Source organism: Mchenga conophoros, linkage group LG5, assembly GCF_057382185.1.
Source record: "Mchenga conophoros isolate Kocher_MC1m ecotype Shallow Benthic linkage group LG5, M_conophoros_male_GT1.1, whole genome shotgun sequence".
NCBI lineage: Eukaryota > Metazoa > Chordata > Actinopteri > Cichliformes > Cichlidae > Mchenga > Mchenga conophoros.
The window spans coordinates 15,272,967-15,297,306 of NC_140530.1; the positions used below are offsets into that span (position 1 = coordinate 15,272,967).

Genomic DNA, 24,340 nt, shown 5'->3' on the forward strand with positions numbered 1-24,340 from the left:
AAAGCAGTTTCCCAACAGCTCAGTTACTTCTTAAAACAGAATAATTGCTACGATGCCTTCCAGTCAGGTTTTAGACAGAACCACAGCACTGAAACCGCTCTGACCAAAGTGTTTAATGACATATGTCTGAATACAGACAGTGGAAAAATGTCAGTCCTAGTTTTACTGGATCTCAGTGCAGCATTTGATACAGTTGACCACAACATATTACTCAAACGACTGGAGAACTGGACAGGTCTTTCAGGAACTGTACTAAACTGGTTCAAAACATACGTAGAAAACAGGAAATACTTTGTATCAATAGGTAACTTCACATCTGAGCAGACAAGTATCACATGTGGAGTTCCCCAAGGTTCCATCTTGGGACCCCTTCTGTTTAACATCTACATGCTCCCACTGGCACAGATTATAAACAACAAAATAAACTATCACAGCTATGCAGATGACACACAAATATATATCACAATGTCACCAGGAGACCGAGGCCCTGTACAGGCTCTTGGTAAATGCATTGAGGAAATCAATGACTGGTTGTGCCACAATTTTCTCCAGCTAAACAAAAACAAAACTGAGGTAATAGTCTTTGGCGCCAAAGAAAAACGATTACAGGTCACCAGAGAACTTCAATCTATACATCTAAAAACCACAAACCAGGCGAGAAATTTGGGTGTAGTGATGGATGCAGACCTAAACTTAGAAAAACACATTAAGACAATAACAAAGTCAGCTTACTATCACCTCAAGAATATATCAAGGATAAAAGATCTGATGTCTCAACAGGACCTGGAAAAACTAGTCCATGCATTCATCTTTAGTAGGCTTGATTACTGTAACAGCATCTTTACAGGTCTACCTAAAAAATCAGTCAGACAACTACAGCTCATTCAGAACTCTGCTGCTCGAGTCCTCACTAAGACCAAAAAAGTGGACCACATCAGTCCAGCTCTGAGGTCCTTACACTGGCTGCCTGTCCGTCAGAGGATAGACTTTAAAGTTCTGATGCTGGCCTATAAAGCTCTGAATGGTTTAGGACCAAAATACATCAATGACCTCCTGACCCAGTATGAACCATCCAGATCCCTCAGGTCATCTGGATCCGGTCTTTTATCAGTTCCCAGAGTCAGAACCAGACACGGAGAAGCTGCATTCAGCTTTTATGCTCCTTATATCTGGAACAAACTCCCAGAAAGCCTCAGATCAGCTGAAACACTCAGTTTATTTAAATCCAGGTTGAAGACTCACCTGTTCTCAGCTGCATTTGAATAAAGCACCAAATCCACACTTTAAGCTTAAATTTCAAAACTTACATTTAACTACTGATTTTATCTACTGTTCTGATTTTATCTGTTTTGATTTTATATACTGTTGTTTGTTTGTTTGTTAATTAGTTAGTTTATTTGCTTGTTTTATTCTATTTTAAATCATGCTTTTTATTTGTTCTTGTTTCTAATGTCTCTGTAAAGCACTTTGAATCACCTTGTTGTTGAATTGTGCTATACAAATAAACTTGCCTTGCCTTGCCTATAAATCCTTCATCACTGATTATACTCAGACTGAGCTGTGGAATATTCTGCAAGTTACTACATGCCAGTTTCCTTTATATTCTTTTCTCAATTCCTCTGTAGTCAGAGAGACAAAAAAAGACAGTTGATTAACTTAAAAAAAAATGCATATCTGCTTTTTCAGCCCCATTTCTCATGCACCTCTTTTTCCATGTCTACTTAGGCTCCTGTAGCTGAGCTCTCTGGCACCTGTTCCCTTTCATCTGCCTCTCACGGCTCCAGTGTTTGTCCTCCAAATACTTCTAAATGAGCAGAGAGGGCTCTAGCTTTATGACACAATTATCAATTATCATTGTATTAGACAGCTGCAGATCACAGTGCTGAACTGGAACACAGCCACAGACCTGTAAAGCTTATTCACCATTTAACAGTGCAAGATACCACAGATATATCTCAAATATGCTACAAGCTCATATCACGAGCAGGCTGAACTCTTTAATTTGTGCCGTGCATTTAAAGAAAGCATCAGTATTCCTGTTTTTTTCTTCCCTCTAAAGGCACGAGTGCATGGAAGTGTCTCTGCATGTTTGTGACTTACTGCATTTCAAAGCTTGGAGGAAGCAGTGCTCTCTGCTGGTCAGGGAGATAAACTGTTAAGAAAAAGAAAGCCTGCAAAGCTTTTGAAGAATGCACTGTTTGTGTTGCACAGTAGCTGGCAGCACAACACAATCTGTCAGCCGTTTGTGGCAGCTCGGAATATAATACAATGCACGGGGAAAATCCTTTGTTTATCCCGTCTACAAATGTGTCAGCTTACACACCGTAAAACGTGACTGTATGCTCCAAAAGCACATAACACAATTCACCACTCAAGAACACGACTTACCTATAATCTTACAAACATGCAGAGTGATTAGTGTGCAGTAAACATACCATATAACTGATATAAAGAATTTAAAGCATCACTGGATCTCACGAGTAGTCAGTCTGCACACCTTGAAATGTATTTAAATTACCGTAAAACTTTATTTGATCAAACACAAGACGGAAGACCAGAATCACAGAATCAAATTTATAATTTAAAATGAAAGCATTTAACACAACAGTAGCAACGGGGCAAACACAGTCGAGGAGTGATTTGGGGAAAAAACAAAACAAAGGGTATCTTTGTTCAGAAAACTAGGACAAAATTTTAGTGTGATTTACGTACTAGCTGAGGTTTGTAATATTTGATTGGCACTGACTAACTTTGTGAAACAATAAAAGTATACAGTGCAAATAAGTGAATACACAAGAACAGATATCTCATCTCGATGTGACGAGGGCGTACACTTGCATTGTTACAGACATACTAGTTATGGTTAGAAAGCTAAATATACACTTTGCCCTTAAGGCGCCAAAAAACAAGGACTACACGATTTAAAACCAATGCACGGAAAAGTTTTCAGATAATGAAAAAAGTGTAAAATTATTCAGTTTTTTCTTACAAAGCATTCGTACTGAAATACTGCAGCTTTCAGCACACGTTTTGGTAAAAGACAATAGAAGTGGCACACTGCATCGTCTGTCTGTATCTTGGGCCTACAATAATAACATAAAACTTTGTCATTACAGCCTTACTGTCACATTATGGTAAACTTAATGCACAGAGATGAAGTCAATCAGATGTACTGTCAGTAAAACCATGAACAATCAAACCATGAAACACAAAGGGTCTCAGCCGTGTGATAAATTAAGTGTGCTGATGAGTGTCCCTCTTTACAGAGTGAAGTCATGCAAAGTGCCGGGCACATGGCTCGTTTTAAAGCACACAGGTCTCGTCACAGTCAGATTGATGGGGCAAGTGTGGGTGACTGCCCTGCGACTTATACTGGACACCCTCTGATCCCTGACTTCTCTCGGGCTTCACCTGGAGGTAGGCCCGGACGCGGTGGTGCTGCGCCACAGCACCGCTGTAGTCGATCACGCGGCACTCGTACGTGCCCTCGTCTGTTGGTTTGACGCTGGAGAGACGGAGTTTGTGGGAGATGTTACTACCGGCCACTTTCACCACCTAATGAGCAGAAAAGATCAAGTTTTCTTGTTTATGTTTAGTTTGGTGAAATGTCAAAAGAGCATCTATCAAGAAATGGAAATGAGTGTTACAAGAGTGTGATTTCTTACATGTCCATAATCGTGATTGATAATGCCTTTAATCAAACATGACTTTTCTAGGTGACAGCTGATTGATACCACATCAAACTTACACTAATTTTAGTGGCACCTCTGACAGTCTCCTCCAAAGGTACGACCTGCACGGAAATACGGATGAAAAGTTAACAGCAGAAAGCGACTGAGGCAGGTTTTTCAAAAAAAAAAAATAGATCTCATTCTTAGCAGCATCTCACTGGAGGAACAGGAACAAACACGACTGATGTATCAGTATTTTTTCTTTTAAAGCAAAGGATTACTTGTTTGGATTGCTTTTCTGATGTGTTTACCTTGTTCTCCTTGTTCTCGTCTAGCTGAGGTTTATACGTGTGTGTGTGTTCAAATGTGCATGCACAAGAACACACTCCACAGTGCCAAGCATGTAAGCCTGTGAGCAGGAGAGTTTGCGTGATTGGGTATGCAGAGGCACAGAGGTATTCTTTTGGGCATAGGTATGAATTATGCATGGAGCAGAAAGAGATTTTGAAAATCTATTTCTTTCTCAGCACCAATTATAGTGTCTAGAGGCACAACAGGGGAGCTCGAGTCCCCCCATGATGGGAGAGAGTCAACCTGTTCCCCCAGTGCTGGCAAATGCTAATCAGCAATTATACCTTGGTTTCCATGCAAGAGGGTTTGTGCCACTGCATTTCCCTTTGACTGATATTCAGTAAGCTTTGGGTTTAGTCCAAGTGGACGTGCCATAAGAAACTGTGTAAAATCTGAAAAAGTGAATGTTAAAATGGATGTTCAGCAATAAAAAAAGTGTACAGTGATTAAGGTTGCAAGAAATGATTTATATAATCTTTGCTTTGTTCTGGATGTGTTGCAATATCAGTTATATATGTACTATTTTGATCCATCTAGTATTTTTTGGAGCCATGAAATAATTTCTAGCTATTTCAGCTGTTAATTCACTACTTTTAAGCTAAAGCAGCCCTGTTTCATCTGTAATTGGAATTAAGATATATATTTTTAACAAATATTTTCTTGTTTAAAGTTAAATATAGGATGGTTGAGTTTAAGTTTGCTGAGGTATTACAGGAGTTTTTCACCTTCACTGGGCTACAGGTGACTCCATCAAGAAATCACTGTACATATACAATAAAGGAACTTCCATTACAGCTGCTTACATTATTAGTGATATAGGGAGGCTTCTCTTGCCACTCTCTATAGTCCTTGATATACCACCACTGGATCTCCAGGGAGTAGGACGGAGAGCCCGCCCCACGGAAGGAACAGGCCATCTCTACATCCTCACCACTGTGTGTCGTGATGTCGTGTGGGACCTCTGTAAACAGTGCTGCAACAGAGAGACAGAGACAGAGAGAGATGGGCTTAAAAGGACAGAAACATTATTTGTCAAAGAGCCTTGTGACAATGTGGCATTACTGCATCACACTCATACATGAGAAAAACTGTAAGCCAAGGACACAGTGTTGGAACTTAAATAAAAATAAAAATAAGGATTCAGGAAAGAGTGGTGTATTCAACCAACCAAGCAATGATTTTATACCGTAGGTCTGTTTGCACTGCAGGATGATAACAGTCATGATCAGGTTGGTGGTAATCAATCAGTTCCTGAATTTGTCTCAGTTTGCTTGGGATGCTCATAGAAACAAACGTGAGGCACAAATAGAAATCTAAAAATGAAACAAAATAAAACACATACACAGCAAAAAGTTGAATACTAAATAAATTAAACCAGTTAGTTAACCAAGGAATACTAAAAAAAAAAAGAGTGTAGAAGTGAAATATTTTCAGCTGGTTATAGCTGCTCTAAACTGACAAGGAAAAAATACAGAAGAGGGATCATGCTCTCTTATGTTTGGGCTAAAGTAAAAGCAATCAATGCAGCAAACTGACAATTCAATTAGCTTTTCTTTAGATATCAGTGTGCTTTTCAGTTGTTTTGAGTGCATTAATAAAACTGATTATATTATAGGTAAAGCTGACCTACCTAAAGGCTGTGGAGACAATAATTAGGGAATACCTTTTGCATCACAAGCCCACACACGTCTGAGATGTGACAAATGAAGCCCGACTGCAGCAGTGATGGATTTTAAGAACTCATTGTCAATGACTGATAATATCAATTAAATAAAATTCATTAAATTTGAAAACTTTGACTTATTAGAAGTTACTACATTACTCAGACCTTATACACAGTAATGTGTATAAGGCCTGAGCAGACAAAAACATACTGAACCCAGTCAGTGTAACACAAAATTAGATTTATGCAGCTTTAGAAATTAAATCAATACCAATGCAATTTTGAGGTTACAACCATGAAATGTAATCTAATTTCAGTCAGCTCAATGTTGTGCTGGCAGCGCATTGGCCATTAAAATTAGAATATAATTAATATGCTCCAGAGTAAAAGTATAATGCACATAAAGCATCACAGGTGATGTGTATTGATCAAATGTAAATGTACAGTTCAACATTCACTCTTCCTGTAGCTCTGTTTTGGTTTCTGCCATCACCTGGCAAAACTGTAAAACAAAAGGAAAGGTACTGAAAAACCCATCGCTCTTTGAAGAGCAATAAGGACAAAAGCCATATAGACTATCAGGTAATATTTTAAGTCTTATCGAGAAAATAACAATCTTTCAGAAAAGTGAGTAAGAGAGGAGTTTTTATTATTTGAAACTGATATTCACTCTGCTTTCTGCAAAGATGAAAAGTAGGCTTGATGGGGGAAAAAAGCTGAGAATAGGCAAGCAGAGAGAGGCTTTAGTGCCACTGGACAGACTCCTAAAGCCTCTGTGCCCTTGCACTGCTGCGGTGCAGCCAGGCAGTGGCCTCATTTGTCAGGAGGAGACCTGCTGTAGTTTTGAGACTCTCCGGGGCCAAAAGAGAAAAAGGCAGAAAAGTAGGATAGACACCGGACACTTTGTGACTAAGTTATCTGGTCTGCATGCAAATGTGCAACAGTGTAATCTTGTTTGAACACTTTTTTTTATCCATTTTCCCCAACTATGCATTCAATTTACATACAATTGTAACATTTTTTCATAGGGACACAATATCTCGATATCTGATACACTTTAAAAACACTCTAGAAAAATAGCTACATAAATAACAAATAAATGAAAAGCATGTGTTCTGCCAGTAATGATGCTATGAGTAAGTGGAAACCTGAGGTTTAAATGGTCACTTAAAGAGGAAAGAGCTCACTGCAGAGAGAAGCAAGAAAAGCAAAGACTTACAGTGCACACGTGAGAAACGGAGAATTTTCATTAATGCTCATTTTACTACAAAAAAAGCTCTTTGTGTGTTAGGAGTTCTGTCTTCTCTGCAACAGGGGCGAAGCTAAAGGACCAGCACAAACACAAACAAGAGCCACAAACATTACTAGTTTTTCCAAATATTTTAACACTGCCCCCTGGTGACAATCCGCAGCGGCAACTTGCAGACAACAGCCAGCAGAGCCCTGTGTAGCAACAACGCACAACAGTTTTGGTCACCTAAGGGAGTTTACTTCTAATGAAGCTGTGTCGAGAGGCTGTTCTTTGGCACAGAGCAGTTCCGACTTCAACGCTCATATTCAAAAATGACAATCGAAAAAATTACAATAACAAAGACTTTATGCTAATGTTCAACAGTTTTACTGGCATTCAGCACCTCACTTTTGCTTTACCAGAATTAATACTTTAAATGCCATAGCAATTCAATAGTTTTGGAGACTTTTCAGTTTGATTTAAAGAAGTCTGGACTGAAAAAAATGCATTGCAATCCTTACAAAGACTGGTTTCTTGCAGGACTAATGTATTAGTGTATGGGTAGCTTCGTAGCCTTGGATGTCTTATCTCAACACCAAACATATTGGTAAAATAGCTTGTATTGTGTCTCACACGGCCACAGATAATATTGTGTTGCATGGCCCCAAGTGATTTTCTCTATACTGCCCTGCCCTTCAACCACTGCCGTGAATGCAACACATTCAATAGAGACGTTTCCAAAAGGTCCTAACATCCTGCTGTCAGTATTTGCTCAGATAAAAACTGCTTTTACATTGGCAGACCAAAATCATACATATAGACACATTTCCTTTAAGCTTTTGAGAGATCTCCTGAAAGAAATCACTTTAACATTAAAGTACTTAATAAGTTACACTACAATACACTTTATTTATGCTAAAAAAAAAATAACACTTCAGTCACCAAACAACCAAATATTTCTCTACTGTCTACGTTTCATCACAGCCTAACAATCTAACAGTTAAGATGCCGGCAGATAAAAGGGCAGAAACCGCACTTTCTAATGTATGTGTTGGGCAATATTTCGTGTTAAAACAGAGAACATGCAAAAGGTTCAAGGTTTAAAAATACAAACAGTACAACAATACAAAACATGATGACATGATGAAAGACAAACTATGAATAAACCATAAGTTCCTAGCTCAGGTTGAAATGTCACTGTGGATTGCAGAAATAACAGTCTTAACAAAAGATTCACTAGACAACAGAAAATTCTATCTGCTGACATTTTCAATCGGACACTTTCATTGTAATGCAAAAGTAAAATGCCCCCATAAGAAAAGAAACATTTTACAGACATAAATGTCTTTTATTTTAAACTGCCAGCCTTTATAGAACGTTTCGGGGCAGATCAGATGTGCACAGACAGCTAAACAGAAAAACAATAGGAAGTGCAGATCTATGATAAGCAAAAGGAAACAAAAACTGTAAATGTGCACATTTTCTTCAGATTTTTCTGCACAGTAAGCTGCATCTGCTGAGACAATTTCCCGTTGCACTAACTACCCCTACACTGCCAGTGCAGACTGTAATCACAGCAGGTACAAAGATTAACTGTAACCTGATGGTGCGTGGCTTTCTTGCTAGGAAACCACAATAATTGTTCATTTTGAACAGATCAAGACATTCAGAAATAGCACCTGGGAGAACTTGTGACGACTGTTATAAAGTGAAACATTCCAGAAAATTGTAACATGACAAGGCCGATAACGTCTGGCAAAATAAATAAATAAATATTACAGCCAAGGCATGAAATTAGAGTAGTTACAGAAATTAGAGACATCTACATCTACATATTCTATTCATTCAGCTTTAATAAGACTAAACAAATAATAAGAGAAAAGGAGCAGCTAACCTATTTACTGTCACTCTAGAAGGTGGTGCAAAGATTGACATTTCTGAGAAAAGACATTTTCTTTATGGTTTTATGCCAACGCAGCTACTTTTCATAATACTACAATATGATGCTCTGCAATGAAAAGCACTCTGTAAGAGTATACGTCTCATTATTCAGCAGTGGCAATCTTGCCTCTCAGATCTCTGACGAAGAGCACAGATGTCAGGCAAAACTAATAACAATGTCTTGTTATATTGCGCTTTCAACATATGGTGCTACAACTGAAGCCGGGGAAGGCAGAGAAGTACGTCACGTACAAAACATAAGAGCAAAACAACCAAGGGTGGCATTTCAATCATCTGGGTTTTCTTACTCAATGCAGGTTCTCACACTTTTCTGTCCTCCAGACACAGTATCAACAGCCAGCGGCACAGCACTGCAGCATCTGTCACTTGGAACAGACTGCACTACTGCGGGGGAAAAAAAGGCTGTTTGTGTGCGACATACTGTAGAAAGTAAGAAACACAAAGCAAGTAAGCACAAAAAGGAAGGTATGAAATATCTTTAAAAAATAAAATGTTTCAACATAATAAATTATTAATTGACCAATACAGGAGTATCAAAACCCTTCTGTTAAAAGCACTTGGGGAGATGATCCAACAGAGAACACTGCAAAGGCCAATGGAACCAAAATGTAATAAAAAGGTAAGTGTCCCAAGTAATTAATAATAACAGTTTACAGTTCCACTATTCATTCACTCTCTGGTGGAGGCAAGCTACAGTTGTAGCCACAGCTGCCCTGGGGCAGACTGACAGAAGCGAGGCTGCCATATTGCACCATCGGCCCCTCTGGCCAACACCAGTAGTCAGCTGTAGGTGAACTGTCTTGCCCAAGGACACAACGACCAAGAAAGACAGAGCTGGGGATCGAACCAGCAACCTTCCGGTTACAAGATGAGCTTCCCAACCCCCTGAACCACGGTCGCCCGTGTTTTATGTCTAATTAACACGTAAACACTTTTACATCTTCAAGATTTTAAGTCTTTGCTGAAGAGCATAAGCTGTGAAATTTGGAACGCTTCTATTACATGACACGGCATGATAACATTACTGAATGAGCATGAGTAACATATTAGCTGAAGTAAATAACTTTGTAACATCCTAGATACACCATTGTATTTTGTGTATTTTGTGGTGTTTAGTCTGTTTTAATTGAACTCTGGTTAGTTTTCCCCTTTGGTGTGGACACACAACCACAACACAACACTCGCAGGTCATTTACAGAGTGAACATGATTCAACCACAATCTGACCCAACTACCAGGGAAGTTTGCCCAAAACACCTTCCTGTAGCCATGTATGCTTAGCATTCTGGGATACAGCAGGGCCCCACAGACAGTGTTGGGAAGGTTACTTTTAAAATGTATTCCACTACAGATTACAGAATACATGCCCCAAAATGTATTTTGTAACGTATTCCAATACGTTACTCAGTGAGAGTGACGTATTCTGAATACTTTGGATTACTTGACATTAGGTAAGGCTGCACTTTTTGCAGCGATCTCGTATAGAAAGCTATTCCGTGTGTATATAAAACAGGTCCGCGGCTCCAAGCCGTAGTAAAGGGACCTCTTGCTAATACGTCAGGTTCCGTGTCAGGCTTGTAGCAGAAAACTAGCTTTACTTTGTTGTCTGGGTCAAACATATCTTTTTAAAATTGCATTTTGTCAACTTTTGACTGTTTTTGTTTTATACCTTGTGAAGCACTTTGTGATCTTTTATCTAGAAATGTGCTATATAAATAAAATTTTACTTACTTACTTACTTACTTAGCTAACGAGAGAGAGAGAGAGAGAGAGAGGCGTTGAAAGGCTCACAGACACATAAAGGGTATGGCAGTCCATTCTCCCTGCAACACGGACTACACTGCCCATGAGGCTACATTCTTTAGGGCTATGCCTCTAACACTCTGTCTTCATATTAAATCATTTTTTGAACAGTAATTTTTAAAAATATTTCCTCACGTCATTATGAGACACGAGATTGAGACACAGGCATTTGAGCCTCTTAATGCGTGTTTTGTTTGGGTTTCCACAGGCGTTGAATTACCAAAAATAGAGAGAGCATAGCCTAAGATATGAAACAGGAAAAGACCGCCATGTAATCCATTTATTTCAACAAAGTAACTGTTTTCTGAATACCACCTTTTTAAACGGTAACTGTAACAGAGTACAGTTACTCATATTTTGTAATTTAAATACGAAACAGCGGGACATGTATTCAGTTACTCCCCAACACTGACCATAGATGTCCAAAGGTCAGTACAGGCTAGCAATTAGCTATGAAATGGACATGGATTCTCCATGGTGTCCAGAGGTCTGTAACACGTCACCTTCTTCCTGAATTTTCCTTTGTTGCTCGTGCTTCAGCCACATGTGGCCAACAAGTGGACTGGAAATTCTCACGTGGTTTTTAATGATGTATCTTGGTTTGCTCATCTACTGGTTGTGAAAGGATTACATAAAAATGCTAAAAATAATACTTTTTTTCTTTTTATCTAAATAATAGTTAATGATTAGCCAGTCAGAGTATCAAAACAGTAGCACACATATTTAGGTCAGCTTTCAATCAGACTCATGCTGAACTGGTGTTGGCTTTAACAGTCTAACTGGTTACATTGGAAAAAACCTTTTATTGAAACAGTTCTTTAAAATTAAAATCAAAATAGAGAATAAAGGAGAACTCTTGAAAAATGACCAGTTCTGAGTGTCCACAGCCATTTGAAGCCACAGCATCCGATGTCAAAGTCAAGTCAAGGAGAAAGCTGCATGGGTAGTCCTCGCGTCCAGAGCTACAGTACCAGCACAGGCTTATACCTGCAAGGTAATTCCTGCACTTTTCCACTTCCCCTGCCAGCCAATAAGACCCTGAATCTGTAAAGGTAAGATTTTTTCCTTCAATTTTTAACCTCTTTCTTTTCTTTTAAATCCTTTGCCTTCTCTCTGCTTGTCTCTCTCACTAGCCCACCGACATCTTTCTTAAAAGTCTACCCCCAATTGTTGAAAACAATAGCATCTTTACTCTCCTATCTCCCTGTTCCTATTACCCTTTCATTTTTACTTTCTACCTATTAAGTATCCTTTCTCACTTTCATTCCTCCTTTTATTCGGTTCCCCTTTGCACTTTCCGCTCGCTGAGTGGGCAATATGTGTCTGCTGGCGTTCTGGTGTCTGGCATAAAGAGATTCTTCCAACAGTCTCAAGAGTAGCTCACTACATCTCCTGGAGCCTTGCCCACTGGCTTTGGCAGGTGTTCAGCATCCTGGGAGAATTACCCTGTGTGTAACTCGCTGTGTGGCTTCAATTCAGCATACTGTGTGTGTGTGTGTGTGTGTGTCTCTGTCTGAATGTAGCTATGTAGAATTGAAACACATGTTAAAAAGGTGCAACGCATTATTTCTTTGCCACAAGTTGACCACGTTCAGCCATGTGTTTCTGCTGCATGTTTTAATGCACACGTGTTCCCAATACAACAAAATCCCAGCTGAGGTAAAGGCAGAGAATAACAAGGCTTCTAAATCATCCTGCAGCATTTAACATCCATAAGCGTTGTCTTTATTTAACACACACACACACACACACACACACACACACACACACACACACACACACAAATTGCCCAGAGAATCACAACAATTCAAAAAAGATGAAAGGATAAAGTAAGAAATCCTTTACTAGATAGACGAGAGGAAAATGACAAATGGAAATAAAAAAAACAAACAAAAGTCAGTAATTTCTCACATTATCTCCTGGAAAAATAACAGAAAAATATCATCCTTTCATCCATCCATTTTCTGCTACTTATCCAGGTTCAGGTTGCAAGGGTAGCCGTCTCATATATGCATATATGTCCAGACCTCACTCTGCCCTGGCCAAACCAACCAACCAACAGATGTAATATCTTGTCTAGCCCAGGACTTCCTCCTATGCCTGGAACACCTCATTTAGGAGACATCCAGCAGGCATCCGGGTGAGATCCTCAAGCTACCTCACCTGGCTCTTTTCAGAGCAGAGGAGTAGCAGCTGTCTGCAAAGCCCCTCTCAAACGATCAAGGTCCTCACATAACCTCTAAGGATGAGCCCAGGCACTCTTTCGAGAAAGATAATTTCTGAATTAAGTAGTATCCTTCAGTTACCACTCGAACCTCGTGAGAAAGGTGAGAGTAATTCTGGCTTCTAATCAGTGATCCTACACTATAATGTATGAGATGTTTCAAGGTAGCTTTTCTCGAGGGTTTGTTGAGCAAACAGCCTAAGAATTACAACTATTGGTCATAGATTCAGGCGTTATCACCAATATAAACTCAATATGCAGTATTGATTTTAAATACAATACACTTTGGTTTGGTGCTACAATATGTATAAATATTACAGTGTACATATAAATCAAATACATTTACTTGTATACCATTTTTATATATGTGGTCCATGCAGGTATAGTGCTTTTGTGTTCTCTAAGTGAGGAAATCGCATAACTGGCATTTAATCCAGGTGAATTTCAAACATAGCTAAATGTGTTTCACACAAAAGGTGTATATAAATATCTATAAATTCTTGTGCAGGGCATACCACGCTTCTCATCCTATGACAGCTGGGATAGACTCCAGCCCTCACGTCACATTAAACTGGATAAACAGAATGGTTAGATGGATGAATCTCATCATCCACTCTGTTACTGCATTACATTTTTATACACACTCAACATTTCTTTATCCATTTCAATTTAAGAGTCCTCTAGATTTTCACTGGACAAACTGTCAATTCCTAATGAGGATTATTGAAGACATATGGTATTCAAGATTATCTATGAATGTGGCATTAATCCTTGACAACTGCTTATTACACCGCACCAGAGATTACGTGAAGGAGAGACAAAGACGCATAAGTGAGGCTGACCGTCGTACCTTTTTCTAAAGAGGAAGACAGAATGACAGATGTTATACTGATGATTTTATGATCTGTTCATTCTAATATTTGACCATGTAGTCTGCTATAGTTTAATGATATATGTAAACTATCTCTGTGCCCTGCTTACACAGGAGCCACAACTCAACAATGCATGTCCACACATTGTCAGTGTACTTAAACACATTACACCTGTACAGCTGTGGTGGTGTATCATAGCAACAATGTTTCAAACAAGAGAGAGTGCAGTCTATTTGCATATAATCCTCTATGCTGCTACATTAAATCTACATTAACTACTGAGTTATAATTATGCTTCCTCCAATTTCACAACGAACTAATGGATAGTGTTTCTTCATTTTCTAACAAAGAGCTTTTTTACTTGATTTTGACATACTGACACTTTCTGAGTATGTGCAGTCAGTCTTTTTCCACATCACCATTTTTTTAAGTCCATAAATTACAGAGAATAAAGACATTTTTCTATACTTTTGTAAGTGAAATTTCATTTTTTTTAATGCAAGGACTGGAAACACAGAATTCAGCTTTTACAGATTTGACTTTACACACCAATCTCAAGAAAAAAATTAAATCAAAGGACAAAAAAAGCATCTGGGTGAAAATTAGATTTCACACTATAGTTCAACCGACTCAGCAACTCAATTGTGCGCATTCTGCTTTATGTTCAAAATTTATGATGAACCTTAATTGTTGTGACTGCAGGCCTGATGATCAAATGTATGAGGGGAAAATTTCACATCAAGAAAGACACGAGTCACAGAGATCATGAACTTTGCGGACAGAGGGAATTGACCACAATAAATGAGAATATTTCACCTGTATTACGTGTACATTTCCTTCATTCTCACTTAAATGATTGTTGACAAAAGTATAAGCAATATCCAGTGTTTGCTATTCGATAAACTCAGGCCCTTTGTCAGGGTTTGACTGTCCATCTGACAGTTGTCAAATTGCATTCCTGTTAGCTATGCAGGAGCCCTTCTCAGCCCTGCCTGTGAAACATGACTTGTTGACAAACAAACTGTCTGCTGGTGTGCGCAGTGCCAGTGTCAGGCCGTAACAAGCCTGCTCAGCAGACGTCCAACTGTTTCCTGACTTTAATCACACAAGCATCACCAGAAATCAATCGAATAACCTTGGTAGAATGCTAAATCAACACAAAAGCTGACTCCGTTCGTGGACTTTCACGGCCCTGAACTGGCTGAGAGTACAATGAGAGCGTGTACTTCTGAAGTGGATATTGACTCCCAGGGAAATCTTAAGCACACTGGGTTGTCTCATTTATAACGCTATATAGCTGGCAAGGAGTGAGCTTGTCTGGCCTGGCCTTGTCTTAGTATGGATTTTCATAAAGGCAGTACTGTCAGAACCATCTTTTAAGCAGAGGCAGGGGGACGCTTGTCTGAAGATGCAAAGTACAGTACATGCATTTTTAAAGTGGCCCTCCTTGCCATTTTTTACTTTATTGCTTAGAGAGCAATGATAGAAGTGAGACCATGAGAACACTGGAGCAGCTGCTCTCTAGCCACCAAAGACTCATTAAAAATGAAAAAGGGGGGAAATAATGAAAGAAAACAATCCAGTGGAGGACATAAATATATAAACAAAGGCAAATACTTTGTTCATGCCCTACAGAGACCATACTTTTCCAGTAATGGTAAATATTTTTCATCTTCAGGTCCAAGGCAAAACAAGAGGGATAAATCCAGTATGAGTGGCAGTGTAAGGTCAATGCATCGATCCTCTCTTTCTCTCCCTCCCTGTTGTGGAGCAGCTTGAGCCGTATGAGGATGACTAAATTACAGGCGCCTCATTAGCATGGATGAGAAGCAAGTGTGACAGCCGTATCTTTCCTTGTCCATGCTTGTGTACTTGTGTGAGCAAGAGAGAGAGAGAGAGCGAGGAGGCTTGCAGTGTAAGCTTGTCAGCACCCCTGAAAGCTTCTGTTTTTACTTTGTGAAACCATTAAAGGATAGGGTGTATGTTATTCTATATTCCTCTCACTGCCAGTTACTTGAAGAGACAAAAACCAGCAATCAGTTGTTTTTTCCTTTTCTTGTATTTAGGGATGTAGACCTGGTCAAGATGAAGTTTAAACTAGAGGTGATTTAAGTGACTGTGTCGTTGTCTGTACCAGGCTCTGGCATGGTATTTTAAAAACTGCAGATCTGGTGGGATTGCCCCATACACTCGCCACACAAAAAGGAGAAAATATCCATTGAGCTACAGTTCTTGGGTGAAAATGCCTTGTAGATGACTGAGATTAAAGAATGGCTAGCTGCTTCGAAGTAATTGGAAGCCAATAACTAAAATAACCACTTGGTACAACCAAGGTATTCACCAGAGCATTTCTGGACATGGGACATGAATTTTGAAGCAGATGGGCCAAAAGTTGGACAATAGAGGACTAAAAAATGCTGCCTGCTGCAATGAATCTGCATTTCTGCTGCAACATTGAGATGTTGGGGTCACAAAGTGACACAAACAATATGAAAGCTTAGATCCATCCTGCCATGTATCAACAATTCAGGCTGCTGAAAAAACAGTGTCACTGTGTATCATGTCAGTCTTGTCCTTTTTCAGCTGCTCCCATTAGGGGTCACCACAGCAGATCATCTGTTTTCCATTTCTCCCAACCCGGCAAGCACCTGCATGTCATTTTGACAGCACACCGATTAAGTCTCCTCTTTGGCCTTTCTCTTTTGATCTTGACTTGTTTCTTCTTCAGCTTCTTTCTCCCAATCAATTTAGTCTCTCTTTATTTCTCCCATATCCAAACCAAGTCAATCTCACCTTTCCTACTCTGTGCCTAAACTGGGACTTTACATACCGTACTAATTCCTAATTGTATCACCCTAAATGCAAATCTTAGAATAATATCAGTGTAAAATATGTATTTCAGGAAGTAAGCACAAAAATAAGATTATGATGCAATCTAAAGAGGCCTTACTGGTGTGGCTGAATTTAGAGAGATAAAGTATAATGATTGACAGCAGGCTATACTTGACTGTTGAGAAAACTCGGCCAAGGACCACAGTGGTTATGTGGCTCGTCTGAGCCCATCTCCAGGGCTGCTTTCATGTGTCAGTCCAGTCCTACAGAGAGATATGAGAAATGATGCCTGGTAGCTGGAGGAATTGTAGAAATCCTTTTCTAAGTTAAGTGCAAACATTTTTCACCTGAAAAGGTGCTGCCTTACAGGGACAGCTAGTAAAATCGGGTTCATTAACTCAATGGTGCCATTTGAGTCACATCTATAGGGCACTGTAGAGAAGAAACGAATCATTAAGAAGAAGAAAAAGCTGTAAATACCAAGACACAAAAACCCAGATAAACAACATAACTTCGACCAAGGTGAATGTAAATAGCCCGTGAACAGAAACCCCCTGAGAGAAGGGATTTCACTAATTTGATGAATGGGTTTAATAATCAGGGAAGCCCCGAGGGAATCGTGGGTGAAACAACAAGAAGCTGCAGCAATAAAGAGACCTGCTGCAGATACAGATATTTATCTTGATCTTAGAAAGCTTTAATCCTGCATACAAAAAACGCCTACTGAGAGTTCTGTTAGATCGATGAATACAAGACAACCTTTAGAGATTATCGCACTTTCAAAACATCTTTTAAGTAGTCAATAGCTACTTTTCTTAAACCTGTATACATATATAAAATAAATATTAGGATCACCTAGGATATTACGTCAAGAGATTTCTGTACAACAGTTACAGTACAAGTGACAGCAAATAACCAAGTGTGGGAAATAATTATACTGATAAACAAAAAAATTGCCAGAAAGTCAATAAAGCTGTATTTGGTCCAGAATCAGCTCTGGGGCAAACAGAAAGGTATGTCCTTTGGGAAATTATCATTTACTGCGAGACCTTCAGCCTGAATTCAAGGTGGAAGTTAAAAATAATGAAATAAGGATGGAGCCGGGATTCAAGCAAGCAGCTGTCCACCTTTTGCCACTGATACACCGGGCTTACGGACTGAATTTTTCATAGCCCTTGGGACGCGAGACACGGAGGCTATTTCTGCGTTTCCTCCCAGTATGTGGCTACATGAAGTATCACGTATTGTTGACAACACATACCAGGGCTCTGAGGCATTTTCGAGATTGCTCACCGTACTCCATCTGGAGTCCACAGTAATGAAAGACAACATTATGTTCCTTTCTTCTATGTCGCCCTTGAGAGCCTTTAAGTAACGGTGTCTGTGTTTTCCTTGAGTAGAGTGCAGGAGCCCTTGCTTGGCATGTCCTGTCTACACAGTTTCAATGAACTAAACAGGACATTGAATTAAGCTGCTACATTTTCACGTTACTTTTCTTGAATTGAAAGTAGACATATAATAATCTGTTTAATATCTGAATCATAACACACAGAGCTTGTTAAAGTAGAATATTCACTATTGTACTATATTTTCTGAACCCTCTTTATCAAAAAAAAAAAACAACAAACTTGAATGTGCACTTTGGTACACTGGGATTGTCACAATACTAATATTTAAAGCAACCCAGGAAAATACTTGATAGAACAGAGACAAAAGAAAAATCCCAAAAAATTAAGAGCCCTTTTTAAAAAAAGTAAGGATTAGAACGATGGAAAGAATAACATCAGTGATAATACTAGTTTAAGTTGACTGATAATTGCAAGCTTTAAATGTATTATTAATAATAAAAATAGTAAATAATTATCATCATCATCATCATCTTACTATAACGATGCATTCCTGTTCCCAAACTGCTCCTAAACACAAATGATTTTTATAGCACTCAAATCCTTACAAATGATATATTATGTGTAGTAGCTGTTCTCAAAATCAATGCCAACATTACGTGTACGTGGCTGGATGCAAATACATTTTGCAGGTGCATATTGGGGTAACTTTTCTCATGCACAACTGTAAATAAGTGTTCATTAAAATGATCAAGCTAATAATGTGATTCAGTTGTCTTAATATATAGCTTGCAAAGAAGAAGAAATACATGTATTTTTTGTTTGGTGTTTATGAAAAGCTGTTTTGGCCATCTGACTAGATACAGTGATATAACGAACATAAAAAAGAATAACATGACAAATTTACATTCATGTCTGTGTTGTAATGCATGAGCAAAGCAAAGAATAACTGTCTGCAGCACAGATTTTTGCTGGTAATAATAATAATAATAAAACTTTATTAATATAGCACCTTTAAAAAACAACATTAGGAAGTACTTCACGAGACAAGACAGGAAATAAACAGCATATAAAACATTTAAGAGGAGATAAAGATGAAACATTAGGTATAACAATACAGGCAGCACAGGGAGATTAAAAGCGATGAATGAAGACAATTAAAATTAAAAAACAAGTAAATTAAAAGCAAATATAAAATAAATTAAAAATCCCTAGCAGAAGGTGATAAAGCAATTACAAAGGACAACATAGAAATAACTCAGAATGGAGGATCAGAGAAAGCCTACTTATGAAAATGCGTCTTTAAGAGATTTAAAAGACAAAAGTGAGCCATTCAGGTCTTCTCAGGGAAATTGTGGGGTAACTAGCCTTCGCTGAGGACCTCAGGTTAGACCAGGAGTGTACAATTTCAGGAGATCGGAAATATACACTGGTGCCAGTCAACAATAACATTATAAAACCAATTCAAGACATAATAGTAGGCCAATGAAGAGAAGTATTTAAATATAAAATAGAAGTATTTTGTTCATTTTGGTTCTTAAAATATACACGTCAAATATTTTAAGATGACCTAAAATAGTACCAAAAAAATGTTTCCACAGGTGTCGCCACTGTGGATGCATGTTTCATTTGGCAAAGCACTGGATGCACTTCCTGATGCAACACTCCCAATAATCATTGTAATTGCTAATAGTGAAGCAGCTCATGTTAATATACACACCAGTTAAGATAATGACAACTGTTCACTGCTTAATGTTGTTGAAAACTGAGCTTTTCTGAACTCTCGTAATTCCTCCTCAAGTGTTGTTCAGTGTTACGAACATCACCTACTTCACAGACAATTTTTCATATGCCAAAGGCATCAGGTAAAATGATCAATCTCTTGTCATCGTAATGAACCTTTTCACTGTTGTTAGCATTTAATTGGGCAAATCACAGTCGGTTATTGGAGGAAAATTAGCAGCAGATGAATCTATAATTAAAACAATCCCAACTGCTTTTTTTTCCATGAGAAATTCTTTGTTATATTTAAATTTTTATTAATAGTCTTAATTTATTAAATAAAAGATGATATTTTAATGTAGCTACAAGTACTGAAAGTCGATTGTTCAAAGCTTAATTTTTGTTTGACTTGAATGTCCGTAAAGTCAGGTAGGTTTCACAGAAATATCAAGACAACTGATTGATATTTTTTTTTCTTACAGATCAGAGGAGATTTCTGTATCACCAGTCATCACTTCAAGTCACGTTGTGTTACACACACTCTTGTTTCACTGCCCTTCTGTTTCCTACCAAGCCTCCACCAGCACCCTCTGCTGTGACAGCATGACTGTGCAATCTGTTGCCCCCCACCTCCTGCACTGTCAGAGCTCCATCAAATTAAAAGCCAATGCAAACTGACTGAGCTGGCTGTCCTCATTAAGAGGACACCAAGCAGAGGACTGGGTGAGGATCCTAGCCACTTTGGAAGCCTAATGAATTGGTACACGCCCCCACACTGTGAAGGTAGTGCACTCACAGAGCAGGATGAGCATTGCCAAAGAACACTAACACTGCAACATCTTATGCTAAAATTGAAAGGCTTCCAACATGTCTCCCATCATCATTATCATCACTTCCTGTTATAAGTTACCCCCGAGACCTCCCCCATGCATAACATCACTTATTACAGCTTCTGTCGCTTTCCTTACTGCTGACACTTGACCTTCAAGTACTTATGGCAGGTAAGAGTCTTATTCTGATGCATGTGGCATACAATGGGGTGAAGCTACTGATCCATTGAACGTGTTTGTCTTCAGACAGAACATATAATTTTGCGTTGCAGGTGATTCAATCTACACTTCAGCTCAAGTGGAAACTGGGGTGCAAGGGCCAGATGCACTTATCTGAAACAAATGAGTCAGGGCTAAATCTAACAAGCACTCTCCAGAACTGTGCATCCAGCCTCTCTGCTCTGCATGAAGGCTCGGCTTCCCTCTGCTTGAGCCATTTATCAAAGAGTCTGATTACAAAGAAAAGAAAAAAAATCTTATCTAACCACAAAGGATAGTACAACTCTGTTTTCTGGTGGTGAAGCTGATGTTGTACAAATATGACAGTAGAAAGCTTCTAGGTTGTTTTCTCAACATAGTTTTTCATTCTTGTTAAACACACGGAGGCGTTCCTTCTTTTTTTTGCCTGGGAAACAGTATTAATGGCAACACTACAGTCGATTTTAATTTGCTTCCTTTGGGAAAAATGCTGCTGATTTTCTAACCTGTCCAGTACAGTCCATCCTTGTGACGCCGCTGCAGAATTTATAGTTTGTCAAGTCAAAGCTAAAATGCTAAACACAGCAAGCTGAAGGCAAACCACGCAATTTAATTATGTAACAGTAAGGTTAGGAGGTGCAGGAGAAAGGTGAGATTGCTATTAGCTATAAATGATAATTCTGTTCAAAATTTCACAATGTATGAACCACAGAAAACGAAATCAGTTGTTTTTCACATTGAAATAAATTATTAGAGCTGGTAAAATAAAATATAACAAATAATGAAACAGTGGTTTCAGTGACTATGACCTGAAAATATGCATTCAAACGTGCAGGTAAACATTAAATGTTTCAGTCTGAAGTAGGTTTTATCGTTGCCCAACAGATCCTGCTGTTGACGGTGCAAGGGTAGACACTTATCTAAAGGGAAGGGAATTTTAATGTAGGCTTTTACATACCATTTTTATGTTAGCACAGGTACAGTACAGCAATCCCAGTGAAACTACAATAAGTCATGTGTTATTCTGTGAAATACCAACCTAGAAGGACAACCGGACGACTGCAAACTTACAATTTTTTAGCCAGTTCTAAGTATGAAATATGGCAAGTTACTTGAGTAACAGGGCATCTCAAGCCTCTACCCACATCCATAAAATGCACACAGCACAGTACAAGAACTTCATTCTCCTCTGGGTGAATACTAAAGCTGTATTTTGTCCTTTAAAACACATAATGTGCACATCCTTTTGCACTTGTGTTTTACTTTATAGTGTTAGATTTTATTTTGTTGTACATCAGACTAAATCTTCAGTCCACCCTGGGTTTAATTTTCCGTATGTTGAACTACTCTGGTAAGCCTTGTCAATTTGAACAGCTCACACAGTGTGCTGTTGGATTTGTAATTCATATCTACTTTTTCATAACTCTACAGTTCTTGTTTAGCAATATTAATTAGCATTATTATTTTATACTTTTTGATGAAATACAACTCAAAATAAAGTTTTCAGAGACACAGATTTTCTAAACTGTCTTAAAATGAAACATTAATACACCACTGTAGTGGTCCCAGTAATGGGCAGGCTACCATCTCACTGCAAAACTGATTTTCGAAGGGTGCCCTACACTGCACACCATCCCATCCAATCTCTCCTCACATTTTCTGTCCCTCTGTCTCTACCATCACCTATTGACTTGGGAAAAAAGACATTACCTAAAATAATTAGGAATACTGTATGAAATTACTAAAAACAAGACGTTTGGTTGGGGGTGTTGTGCCTTGGGGAAAGACCTGAGTCAGTTATGTGTAAAGTAAAATTTAACAAAAAAAATGTACTTGTCAGACCAAAGAGCAATGCATGGTTAAGAAATGAAGAAATGAAAGATGACTGACTTTATTACAGTTTATACTAGTCTCACATTTTCTCTGATATTAAAAATAAACATTAAAAATGTTTATTTTCCGCTGACATTTAAGGATATGTAAACATTTACCAAAGTTGCAGCATCTATTTTGTGAGTGTGTGTTTGTGTGTGCTACAATAATTATACACACAAACATTTTGAAGACACTTTAGTAAGAAGACATTATGATGAAACACCTGCCTGGCTTCAAAAGCCTTTGTCCTGCCCCTGCTTGTTGTTAACCTAAGTGTGCGTGTGTGTGTGTGTGTGTGTGTGTGTGTGTGTGTGTGTGTGTGTGTGTGTGTGTTTGCGCTTTTAATGAGTAATGAAAAACAAGTTTCATATACAGGGATATTAAAATGCTCAAACATGGTCGAGCACGTTGGTGTAAACACAATAAAACATGATGAAAGTGCACAACTCATTGTTTAATTTGGCCCCACACACCCCATCCGTAATGTATATGAACTAATCACTGACATCAAACGTTGTTGTTCACTAAACCCCACCCAAACACTTAAGAGTCAATGCAATGAGAGCTTCACTCTCCCACTCCAACAAACACACTCATTAACACAACTTACCGTTCCCAGAGATGTGATTATCCACCTCTCCGTGTCCGTCGTTGAGAGCTGCGTTAAGTTGAATGTAAAGTCCCGCGTACTGTAAAAGCCCCATTATCACTCCGAAAGCTCCCATTGCTTCGGCCGGTATTTAAAACAGTTGTATGAAATTTTCACGTTAGATGGAGAGCATCGGTAACGATATATCCCCACCGGCGCAGAGCAGCCCTTGCAGACATACAGCTGGAGCTGGAGGACAGAGACTCGGAGACCCGCTCGGCTGTGAGAGGGAGGAGATGATGCGGCCAGCGCGGGCGGAGGGAGAAGCAGCGTGTAAACAGGTGAGGCGGCTCACACCGGGACAGTCAATTAGGCGGAGGGATCTGACAGAGCCCTTACTGTCGTTTTAAGTTTATCCCACACCCCCATTTTTGGACACCCTCCTCACTCATTTCATCTACACAGGTTAGATAATTGCCCTCAGTAAACATATTAATGTATATTTAACGTGGCGGTTGAAAAGGTGGGATTTAATTGTTTCATGCTAAGTGTTTTATGTATGCTGAGGGTGTTTGGTGTGTTTTTAAACTGGGTATCCTTGCTAACCCTTGAAGTTAAAGGAATAAAAGTAGTTCCACTTTGAGAAACGTCCAAGTTAGGAGGGCGTTAACATTAATGGTGCTTTAAAAAAATGCTATAAGTGTTTCCTTTATGCACTAAGAGTAATGTTTGATCATTGTTTACACTGATAAAACACTCTGCATACAAGCTTGTATACAGGCTTTGTTACTAGCTGGGTGATGCCAGCTAGCATGCTATTAACTGTCTCAGAAAACTGCAAAGAAACTACGTTTTTGTAATATTTTTCTGTAATATTTTTGTGTTCGTATGGTCTGCATTAGTGATCATGTCAGTGTTTCTGACTGTGCTTTTAGATTGACCTACACATGACACAGAGGTGGCATGTGAGCCTGTGTTGAGCTGTCCAGGGCTGACAGAACAAACGCAGTCTGGGCTCAGTGAAGAGACAAGTGGCCTTTAGCCAGTCTTCTTTCCTTCCCAGTTTGACAGCCAGATGAGTCACATTAGAGCTGAAGGACGACGCTCTGATATTGGAGACATAGAGACAAGAACATTCTGTTCTGTTTTCAATGATATAGGCTACCATATTT

General features: G+C 38.9%; 1 protein-coding gene across 1 annotated transcript; it reads right to left on the reverse strand.

Moving 5' to 3' along the window:
* Positions 1–2,516: 2,516 nt before the first annotated feature.
* Positions 2,517–23,483, reverse strand: vstm2lb (V-set and transmembrane domain containing 2 like b). Its single transcript, XM_085273536.1, has 4 exons — positions 23,190–23,483; positions 4,826–4,995; positions 3,749–3,793; positions 2,517–3,555 (listed from the first exon to the last, which is right to left on the reverse strand). The coding sequence occupies exons 1-4, from the start codon at positions 23,302–23,304 to the stop codon at positions 3,304–3,306; spliced, it is 582 nt and encodes a 193-aa protein (XP_085129662.1). The 5' UTR covers positions 23,305–23,483; the 3' UTR covers positions 2,517–3,303.
* Positions 23,484–24,340: the final 857 nt, after the last annotated feature.